This window comes from Nyctereutes procyonoides, unplaced genomic scaffold (genome assembly GCF_905146905.1).
Source record: "Nyctereutes procyonoides isolate TBG_1078 unplaced genomic scaffold, NYPRO_anot_genome, whole genome shotgun sequence".
NCBI classification, from domain to species: Eukaryota; Metazoa; Chordata; class Mammalia; order Carnivora; family Canidae; genus Nyctereutes; species Nyctereutes procyonoides.
This window is the reverse complement of record NW_026575043.1, coordinates 24,953,236-24,965,299: the sequence shown is the minus strand read 5'-3', so window position 1 is coordinate 24,965,299 and position 12,064 is coordinate 24,953,236. Positions and strand designations below refer to the sequence as shown.

Here is a 12,064-nt window from a genome sequence, read left to right as displayed (position 1 = left end):
GACTCTTGGTTTTGGCTCAGTCATGATCTCAGGATCTTGGGATAGAGCTGCACATTGTGCTCCCTGCTTAGTGGGGAGTATGCTTATCTCCCTCTTCCTTTGTCTTTCACCCCCTCATGCTCTCTGTCCTCTAAAATAAATAAATGTTAAAAAAAAAAAAAAAAGGTAGGAGAAATCCAGAAGAAAAGAGTGCTCATGATGGTCAATCAGTACAATGCAAAAAAATAAAACAAGAACAAAACAAACAAGCAAAGCTTGGGGAAGCAGGGCTCCATATGATCTTCAGGATGGAGCTGGGTGTTGTCCTAAGATCCTAGAAGGGGAGGGGAAGAGCCTTCAAACGTTCAACTTGGTTTTGCTGGGTTTAGTGTCTCTTTTCTCCTCCAAATGTTTCCAAAGACAGCAAAGAGTAGATCTACGGGGGATATGGAAAGAACTGCCAGGATGATAAGAAAATGTCAAAACAGAAAAGAAAATGCTAACACTTCTTGTGCATCACTGATTAAAAATGTGTCTCTAAGTATAAAGCTTTCTATAACTGGAAATAATATACCCAAGCTGGATGGCTTAATTATGAGACATGAGACAGAATAAGGCCACACTGGTGAGGTAGAAGAAGAATACCTGAGAGCCAAGAGTTTAAAAACAACTGAAATTTATCAAATGTCTAATTGAAGAAAATTACAAAGGACTATATATATATTCATAACCAGGAAATATTCTCACATGGTCCCATTGCACATGCAGAATCATTTCACACTTCAAGTTTAAAAAAAAGAGATACACTTCCATTGTAGAACAATGTTAAGATATAAAAGAGGAATACAATAAATTTTAAAATATTTTACAGAAAATTATATTAGCATATTAGTGTTTTTTTTTTTTTCAGTTTGGGATGCCTTGCTGAATAACAGATATTTTTCTGTTATCGTAATACAAGTTCAACCCAGAATGCCCAGATAAAATTATTTGAGATAGCTGCTCAGGTGACATTTGATCTAGAAGCAAAATGAAATATGATTTCTATTTAGTAAAGCATGTCCCAGAAATTATACCCTCCAGAGTGATAGGCAATTACGTGTTTACGAGTACAAATCATGCTAATTTAGTAGGTGGTAGGTAAGTGTCTGTTTAACACATTTTTAAAAGAAATATATATTAGTTTGCTACCATAACAAGCCTCACAGACTAGGTGGCATGAACAGAAATTTATTTTCTCACAATTCTGGAAGCTAGAAGTCCAAGATAGGTGTTGATTTCTTCTGAGGTTTCTGGCCTTGGGTTATTGACGGCTGTCTTATTGCTCTACGGTCTTTCTTTGTGCATATATTGATATCTTCATTTCCTTTTCTGATAAGGAGACCAGTCCTATTGGAGAGGAGACCACTTGAATGACCTCGTTCTAACTGAACCACCTCTTCAAAGACCTTACCTCCAGATAAGGTTACACTCTGAGATACTGGGGCTTAGAGCTTCACCATATGAATTTGAGGGGAATTCACCATATGAATAATTCAGCCCAGAATAGAATGAGTAAATTATGAAAACATTGGAAAAGACATGAGGAAGAAAATTGCCGCAAAGCTATTAATACATTTGCATTTTCGGTAAGAGTGATTTGGAATCTATGGTTTGATGAGAATAGGGCAAATATACTCAGGATGAGTGTCTGGGATCACCTGAGCTTTCCTGAACAAAATGAGCCTGGGGAAGCCTTTGTGACTTCCCTTAACCCTCAGGTATGTGTGTGAAAGGCCCACCTGTCTGTTGCTGACATGATGCCCAGACATGCAAAATCAGTAGCCTTACCTGTCCTGGCCCTGCAAGCTCTATTGTATATTGAGGTAAAAGGTCTATCTTGTCACGTGGCCATGGTGTCACATGAAAAAAGTCCTTTTTTGGGTTTTATCAATTATCCTGAAATTTTAATAGAGGCAGGTCTTCTCTGACCCAGTGCTACTGTTCTTAAACTCGGCTATGCCTTGGAATCATCTGAGAGTTTAAAAATTCCTGTCACCTGGAAACTACCTCCCAGACATCCTGTTTCAATAGCCTTGGACTGTGGCCTGGACACTGTTTTTTTTTTTTTTTTTTTTGTTTTGTTGTTGTTGTTTTGTTTTATTTTTAAGATCCTTTGATGATTCTAATGAGTTTGAGAATCACTGTCCTTAACTAGGTTACATAAAATTCCCTGCCGTCTATTTTAGAGCACTTACGTTTGTAACGGCCACTACCTTTGTAGACTGGCTTTGCACCTTTCTTCCCCACTGTACTGTAAACTCTTTCATGGCATTGATTGAGCTTATGCTTTCCATTTTTGGATGTCTGCTGTCTAACATAACATCCTTCATATACAAGCTATGAAGCTGATTAAAATGAAGACTTTTGTGCCCAGCATTATTGTTTATAGAGAGTAGAGAAGGGTCTAAATTCCAGGTGATGTGCCTAACTCTAACGCTCAAAATCTTCATGCTGTTTCATCACACTTTAAAAGAACTTTAACCAGGAGTGTGAGTGGCTCAGCTGGAAAAGCGTCTGCCTTCAGCTCAGGTCGTGGTCTCCGGGTCCTGGGATCAAGCCCTGCATTGGGCTCCCTGCTCAGTGGGAAATCTGCTTCTCTTTCTCCCTCTGCTCCTCCCCCTTCACTTGTGTGCATGCTCTCTCTCTCTCAAATAAAAAATGAAATCTTTAAAAATAAATAAAAAATTAAAAGTTTAACCATTTAAAGTTTGATCATTGGTATTTTGGTATGCTTAGTGGGAAGGAAATGAGGTGAAATTGGGGGATTTTTAGATGGTTGGGTATTTGGTGAAAATCTTAATCATTCCAGAGTGTGGAACTCAATCCTAATGTGTATTTTTAGAAGGACATCTGCATTCAACTTCAAAACTATGACCAAAATGTATATAAAATTAAGATCTTCCTCACTAGGATATTCATCTGGGTTTCCTTCATGCAATGAACTTCTTTTTAGAAGTAATTTCTTCTTAAAAATCTCTGTCCTCAGAGATTTTTGGAAATGAAGAATTACCGTTTCCTGTGAATGAATATTTTCATTCATCCCATGGCCAGGACATGATCGACTTAGGAACAGAACTTGTTTCTTCTATAAACCTGCTAGAACTTTAAGGTTTCTGATATTTCCCTCTCTTTACTTACTTTAGAACACAGAGCTATTGTTTTCTTTTATACAAACCATATTAAATAAACTGAAACATGTGAACTTTGTGTATAAGAAAACAGTAAACATATATTGTAGGATGTTGAGTAGAGAACGCAGAATATTTTAGATAGAGAGGTGCTTCTGCTTTCTCACCAGGCTTTAGGGTAAAGGTGGAATTTGGGTGGCTTCTTGACAAAGGAAGAGTTAGTGATTCTATCTGGAGAAGTTTTCCGAAATCTGAGGGTAAACACAGGGAACTGGAGTCAGGGTAATACTAAGAGCATAATGGAAGAGTTTTTTTTTTTTTTTTTTCTTTTTGTTTTTTTGTTTTTTTTCTAGCAAGTAGTACAAGATGAGTAAAGTAGGAAAAGAACCCATCGCAGCCTGTGATAAGTGAGCCTCCCGCAGGCATCTCTACAGAATGAAAGCCAGTAACACAACAATTGTTTCCCGACACTCCCTGAGCTCCCAAACATGTCATACTTAGGAACAGATGAAACAATGAACTCCAAGTGGTAGCTATAAAAGACAGTTGTCAATGTTCCAAACTTTCCTATGTATATGTCTTAAAAAAGATTAAGATGAGAACTTTCTATGCTTTGGTTATGGCTGACCATAAGCTAGTATATTATTATTAACTAATAAACTATCATTAATACCATAAACTTTTCCAGAGATTTGTACCACATGCACACTAATTTTTTATTTAATGTTTGAGGGGAATAAAACAGTAGCAACTAGCTTTCAGATTTTAATTAGAAAATTGGGTGGAATCATTTAGGTCATTAGATTGTAGGTTTTCTGAAGGCAAGCATTATATTTTATTCATCTCTTAATTTCCCACACAGACTGACATGATGACTGACACATGGCTTAATAGTGCAAGTTAAATTGAATTGATTTTATTGAATAATTTTCAATTAGTTGGATTTTCCTTGAATTAAAAAAAATCTCATACTTCATTATCATACATATTCACAATGTGTGTTAAGTTGCTTAACATATAAACTGTAATTAAAATGTCAGATCTACCTAAAATCTCTGCCTTAGGCTTCTAATTTATTAAGATGGGATCAGATTGTGCTCACATTACACTTTAAGCCTTTAAGGGGCCAACACTTAAATTGATGTAAGATGTTGGGATTCAGGAGTGAATGGTCAAGAAAGAGTTATTGAGATGTCTTTGGTGCAAAGACCATTTTATTAAAGCACAGGGACAGGACCCAAGAGCAGAAGAGCGGCACTGGGATTGTGGTGATATACACTTTTAAGTCGGGAGGGGGTTAAGGTTAGTATAAGTCTCTAAGGAATTTGGAAGTCTCTAAGGTTTCCAAGACATTGAGGTGTCATTTACTACTGTCCAGTAAACCCTTAGTCATGAATGAGACACTTGAGATGTAAATCAGTGGGCTCTACCTTTGGAGAATGACTGCCAACATATATCTTAGGAAGTAATGATAAAGGAAGTTCCCAAAGGGATTTTCATGCTAAAGAAGACTTACAGGATCCTGGAGGTCTGTTAATGTCAAGCTAAGGTTGCCTTTTGAGTCTAGCAAAATATTAACACCAAAGCAGTTGAGTTCCTGAAGGAAAGTCACTCTGCCTATCTCAAGTACTTGTCAATGGTCTGTAAGTTGTAAGGAATTTTTTTTTTTTTTTTTACATTTCTTTTACTTTGGTTCTCCACATCAAAAATGACAGACCTTTTTTTTTTTTTGAGGAGATACTTCGTTTTAAAATTTTGATTTGATAAAATCAAAAGACAATAGCATTCTAAGTTCCATGTAATTACTCAAAGAGAATATACTTTTGTTGTTTTTCTTCTTAAAGATTTTATTTGTGAGAGAGAGAAAGAGGTGGGGCTGGGGGCAGGGGGAGGAGTAGAAAGAGAGGGAGAGAATCTCCAGCAGACTCCCACACTGAGTGCAGAGTGCCATGCAAGACTCCGTCCCAGGACCCTGAGATCATGACCCAAGCCAAAACGGAAAGTCAGACATTAACCAACTGAGCCACCCAGGCACCCCTAACATTTGTTGATTTGTAAAGTAGTTTCTCTAACAATTGGTGTCCCTAAAATTGTGAGGATAAAGTATATTTATCTCCTTGTGAAAAGAATATTTTCATTTATCCTATGCCCCTGGCTGTTATGATCAGCAACAGGCAAAAAATAAAATTTAAATGAATTCTTCAACTTAAGTTAGCTACCCAACTTTAAGACTTAACTGTAAAGCCATAGGAATCAAGACAGTATTATGGTGATGGTATAGAGAAACAGATCAATGGAACAGAATAGAGAGCCTAGAAATAAACTTGCACAAATATGGTCAACTGATCTTTGACAAAAAGGCAAAGGTAATACAATGGAGAAAAGTCAGTCTTTCAACAAACAGTACTGGGACAACTAGATATCCATATGCAAAAAAAAAAAAAAGAAAGAAAAGAAAAAAGAAAGAAAGGATCTAAATATCAGCTTCATTCCTTTTACAAAAATTAAAAACAAATTATAGACCTGAAGGTTAAATGCAAAACTATAAAAATCTTAGAAGATGATGAGAAGAAAATTTAGGTAACATTGGGTTGCAACAAGATCTAAAAAAGATATGACATCAAAAAAAAAAAAAGATATGAAATCAAAAACTTGACTAGTGAAAGAAAAAATAATTAGTGGAACTTCATTGAAATGAAAAATTTCCACTCTTTAAAAGAGACTATTAAAAGCATAGACATTCATAACATGCAAAGAATTCTTAAAGCTCAGCCATAAGAAAACAACCTGATTAAAAAGTGGGCAAAAGATCTGAACAGAAAACTCCACTGAAGAAGATATACAGATGGCAGATAATTATATGAAAAGATGCTCAACATCATCTGTCACTAGGGAAATGCAAATTAAAACAATGAGATACCGCTCTACACTCGTTAGAATAACTAAAATCAAAACATTGGGAAAGGTGCTCAGGAAAAGGAACTCTCCTCATGCGTTGTTGGTGGAAATGCAAACTGGTACAGTGAAGTAGCTAAATGATTTTACCCTGCAGTTCAGCGATCCCATTCTGCAGTGTAAATGCCCAGCATTGTTTTTTTGTTTGTTTGTTTTGTTTTTTATTGTAATGCAAGTGTCTGACATTAAGGTTCTGATGGCTGAAGCACCCGGTTCAAAGGCAACCTCTCAAACAAATGCATTGCCAGCTGTAAGACACAGCTACTAGGAAGGCAACTAGGTAAGGTATAAAGCCACCTTCACCCTTGGGGTTTCCTTTCAGGAAAGCCAACGTAAATAACTGACCGCTTAAGTGGCCCCGCTTCTCCCTTTTTGCACTTTAATTCCATTCATATGCTTTAAATTCGCCAATAGTGAGCCTGAGAAAGTAGATACTCTACCCCTGGACCCTATTAAAGGCAGAACCCCAGGTCTATTCTCCATCCTTCTCTCTCAATCAGAGACATCTCTGTGTGGCCCTAAGGTGTGCTACGTATCCCCTATGACTTGTGAGGGATGAATCTTAAAGTTCCCTGAGGGTAATTGCTGAAGCGCATCCTGCCATCTTATTAAGAACCACAAGGACGGTCTAGCTGCCACACTGACTGGCGGAGGAAGTGTCTGTGGGGCATTCCTAGTCAACAGCATCACTATCAATAGGCTGAGACTGACACGACACACTCCTTGATATCTGTCCAAATGAGTTAAGAACGTGCCCGCACAAAAAGCTGCAAACAGATGTTTATAGCAGCTTTATTCATACTTGCTAAAATCTGGAAGCAATCAGGATGTCCTTCAGTAGGTGAATGGATAAACAAACTGAGGTGCATATAGACAACAAACTCCAATTCAAGAATAAAAAGAAACGAGCTATCAGGCTATGAAAAGACAGTAAAAAAAATATGTATATATATATAATACTTCTATATATATATAGGAAATATATATAATACTTCAATATATACATATTGCTTAAAGGCCACATATTATATGAGTCCAACTCTATCGCATTCTGGAAACGGCAGCACTATGGATAGGATAAAAAGATTGGTGATTATCGGAGGTTTGGGGAGAGGAGAAGGATGTCTAGGTGGGATAGAAGGGATTTTTAAGGAAGTGAAACCATCTTTCTGTCTGATACTGTATGATACTGTAATGGTGACTACCTGACATTATAATTTGTCAAAACCCATAAAGTATACTACACAGAGTGAACCTTAACATACTAATGTATCAATATTGGTTCATCAACTATAACAAATGTACCACGCTGATGCAAGATGTTGATAATAGGAGAAACTAAGAGTATAGGGGTTCTAGGAGAACCATCTGTATTTTCTTCTCAATTTTCTCAAAAACTAAAACTGCTTAAAAATAAGTCTGCTAATGAAAAAAAGGAACAACAAAAACTAAAGCCCAGTTTACTTTATTTTCTAAAACATCAATATAAATTAAAATAAAATTTATGAGACCCCTGGGTGGCTCAGCAGTTTAGCGCCTGCCTTCAGCCCAGGGCCTGATCCTGGAGTCCCGGGATCGAGTCTCACATCAGGCTCCCTGTGTGGAGCCTGCTTCTCCCTCTGCCTGTGTCTCTGCCTCTCTGTTTCTCTCTGTGTCTCTCATGAATAAATAAATAAATAAATAAATCTTTAAAAAAATAAAATTTATTTATTTATTTTTTTTTTAAAACAAAAATGTAGATTTAATGCAACAACATTAATCTGAGGATAAATAAATCCACAACAGACTTTAAAGTTTGAATTTTTTTTTTCCTTTCTTTGCAGAGAGAATGGTTTTCTTAAAGCACATAGGACTGAAGATGTCAAAACAAAATGTAATTTCTTAATGTCCAGGTCACACAGGCTTGGTCCTCCCTGCTGCCCTCCTAACACTTGCCACTGGCCAAGGTGATAAATTTCATCTAACTCAGGATGGATGTTAGTTTCAAGAGTAACTAGATGGTTTGTTTCCAGAATCATCTTCTTGTGATCCCATGCTCTTCTGTACGAACTGGGGGTTCACTGTGATCTCCTGGTCCATGGCCTTCAGTCGCTCATCCAGCTCTATGCACTTCAGCATCTCTTGATCGATATTATGAAGCATGGCTGGGTTATTATATTTTTTCAGGGTTATCATGGAAACTGACCATTCCATCCTTCTGATTAATACTTGCAAAAATTTCACCATCCTCTATCATGTGTAGGACATATTTCTCTGCCTCCTGAGGTCCAGATAACTGCACACGACTTGCCATATCTTGTAACGATAATGTTAAAAAGGTCTTGGTTAGCCTCTGAATATTCTTCTTATAAAGAGAAGACAGGCATTGCTTCACCAGCCCCATGTTGTTATCACGAGTAAAAGTTTCACTGTGCTTGTTCACCAGGTTGCGGAGTTCTGAGGGATTATTGGTTGAATAAACTTGTGCTAACTCATGGTACGCGTTGCTAAGAGGCTTAATGAATCTACCCACAATTTGAGACGTGTATTTCGGTAGCTGTTGTACTTTTCCAAGTAATATCAAAGAAACTAGAATATACTTTTTATATGATTCCAACATGATGTGACTGACTGCCATGGCAGGAGTAGTTATAGCCTGTTCATAAAAGTACAGCGCTCTTTCAAAGTTCTTCAGCCCAGTATAGATCATCCCTCCATAATAATAGTAACATAAAAAGTGCTTTGCATCATAGGCTCCATTTTCTTTACAGATATCCATCATGTCTACATCAAGATACGGGAGGGCAGGCTTAAAGCATTTTGCCAGCAAACAAAGCTGGCAGAGATCGGCATGTATTGAGGTCAGCTGGTTTGTATTCATCTGCATCTTGTCTATGGCTTGCTTAAGGATGCTGATTCCTCGCAGGGGCTGTTTCCTTTCCACAAGCGCGTTTGTCAGCTGATGGCAGAGCCCAGCAAAAGTGTCTGTTGCGTATCGGATGTGCTCCCCATTACAAGTGCTGATGAAAAGCTGAACCTGGGAGAATAATGTTTCGAAGTCAGGAACGCTAGGCATGGAAAACTTCACAAACAAAACAGCAAGGACGCCTAAGGAATGCTCTTGTACATCCAGAGCCCCCAGCACGGTGTCCAGATGGGATAAGTTCTTTGCAAGGAGTTCCCCACTCTTGTTGATCAGTTCACAAAGCTGAGTCATTTGCCCTTGGACTCGACACATCCTGTTCTCCATGTTTGGTGTTCCCTCCTTCACTCTGTTCCCCTGAGTCCTCCACTACCAATTCATACACTTCATTTAACAATCAGCTTGAGTCTTCTTCGGGCCCTCATCTCACCCGCCTTCCCTTACCTAACCTTGAGCCGAGAGCTGTCGGACACTGTTCACGAATTGCTCCAGGGCAGACGCCATATTTCCCCGCGGCGGCCCAAGCAGCAGAGGCAGCTCACGCGGGAAAAGGCGGCTGCTCTGGGAGGAGGGGCCGCGGCTATCCTCCAAAAATAAAATTTATTACTGAATATTTGGGCTGTGAAATCAGAGTAAGTTTTAACTCAAGATCTCCAGCATGAGTAGTCTGCTTCACACTATCTGAACTTCAAGTCCAAGAAATACATCTACTTTTTTCAACGCTTAGCTTATTTTTGGCATATAGATTAATTTTCTGGTAGAAATATATATATATATATTATATTTCCAGTATATATATATAATACACATTTCTAATGCGTCTTATCACATATATATTTTTTCTATGGAAATATAAAATATATATATATATATCATGATAAGACGTATTAGAAATGTGTATTAGATACCTCGAGATTTGTCAATTAATACTTCTCTGATAAATGTGTACTTGAGAGTAAACCGTTGGGAGAATGCAGCTGAGATGACCATAGTCCTTTTCTTTTAAATGTCGCGTGGGGATTAAAAGAGATCCTGCATGAGGTCTCCTCAGCACAGCGCCCGGTTGTATGGAAGGAGCGAGAAGGAAACCACCTGACTGGCCAGATTACACGTGCAAAAGCAATTCTTCAGGTCCAAAGGGGATTTTGTGAAAACTCTCTTCCTCCTTTCTCTGTTCACCAGATTGCCCCCCTCACAGGGGTCAGCAGGTACTTCTATATGGGTCAGAGACTCACGTCTCTTTTCCCTCTAAGTTAGCAGAGTATATACAGTCCTCTGCATTCCATTGTGGATGGGCCTGCCGCTCTTCTGAGGATTTAGTTCTGTCTCTTGTGGTCTAGTTAGAGTTTCTACTCTAGTGAGGCCTATTTTGGAATTCAATGTATTTCAAAAAAAAAAAAATACCCATTTCATTTTCCTAAGTGTTTCAACTTTATTTGCATAAAGTTGAACAAAGTCCTATGTTATGATTTTTTGAAAAACATTTCATTTACTTTTAAGAAGATAATTACTAGACACTGTCCAACAGCAAGTCTCCCTTCTATCTCCATCTCAGCTTCTTAGGAGTCTTTTCTAGGCGTCATCACTATAAGCAACTTATTTTGCAACTTTAAAAAAATATTCTATATAGTTGGCTTGCAAGGTCCCCATGAGCATAGTTGTGATGTCAAGTCTGATGTCACAGGTTTGAGTTCAGAAAGTATATTCCTCACTGTTACTCTTACAGAAGTTGATAATCCCCAAAGCAACTGCATGCCTATTTTGCCCAATAGCACATTAAGTGTTATAGTAATTCCTTGATATTTCCTCAGTCCTTTTCCTAAAGGTAATCAGCTCTTCAGAGGGATTCTGATTTAAAAACGAAATCTCAGGATGCCTGGGTGGCTCAGCTGTTGAGGGCTGCCTTCGGCTCAAGGTGTGATCCTGGGATCCGGGATCGAGTCCCATGTAGGGCTCCTTGCAGGGAGCCTGCTTCTCCCTCTGCCTGTGTCTCTGCCTCTCTCTCTGTCTCTGTGTCTCTCATGAATAAATAAAATCTTAAAATAAAATAAGATAAATAAAAACGAAATCTCAGGTGACCACTCAGAAAAATAAAGAAAGTAGAGACCCCAAGTTCCTGAACTAATGCAGTTGTATTTCATCTGCTGAAATTCACCTGGTTTGAAATTTCAGAAAAGAATGAAGTAGTTCGTATTGTGTGACATTTTGGGGATGCAACTGGAATCCTTTGAATGCTTTTGCTCAGTTAGGCAGATGGCTGAAGAAACACACAATTGGGAGACAGCACTGATTAAGGCAAATCAGGGAACAGTCAACAAGAGCTCGCTTGTTTGTCTTTCAGCATTTATAAAAAATACACAAATGGTACTTAATGTACACAAGACAGATTAAAACAATTTTTTAGAAAAAGATTTATAAATAGATACCTGGTGGAATTATTTGTTTTTGTTAATTCTTTGGTCAAACAAATATGTAACAAAAGATTTAATATCAACAGAAGAAGAGAAAAAGCAAGCAGAAGAGAATGATGCGTTAAAAGGATATTCCCCAGCATTAGTGAAAATTAGGATATAATATTTTCCACCTAGGAATACTTAGCACGTGCTGTTATATAATAAATTCATATGCGCCACCAATCCCAAATTGCTAACATCAAAGAGTCAAGTGATTGATTAAAATTTAACACACTATACTAAATTCAAACTGAAGTAGAGAAATAGGAAAATTGAAGAATGAAATCTGCCCAAAGATAGGCATTAAGGATGGCACACGATGCCATGAGCACTGGGTGTTATACACACAACTGATAAATTATTGAGCACTATATCTGAAACTAAGTGTGTTAGTTACATAAATTAATACGTAGGCTAATTGAATTTAAATTAAAAAAAAAATCTGCCCAAAGACACTAGAAAAAAAATCCTCATTGTTTCTGACCAGTTACAGGAGACTACGGTTCTTCTATTTCGTCAATGTGTAAATGTAATTACCTGGTGATTCAAACAATTACAGAAGTCCTTTTCAAATTCTTACAAGTCTTTCGTTAGTTCATTGTTTT

General features: G+C 37.7%; 1 protein-coding gene across 1 annotated transcript; it reads right to left on the bottom strand.

Annotated features, from left to right (window-relative positions):
* Positions 1-7,833: 7,833 nt before the first annotated feature.
* LOC129507959 (COP9 signalosome complex subunit 3-like) lies at positions 7,834-9,580 on the bottom strand. Its single transcript, XM_055322806.1, is given in 3 exon segments — positions 7,834-8,264; positions 8,266-9,305; positions 9,456-9,580. Coding segments are annotated over 3 exon segments (1,272 nt in total). The 5' UTR covers positions 9,511-9,580; the 3' UTR covers positions 7,834-8,087.
* Positions 9,581-12,064: the final 2,484 nt, after the last annotated feature.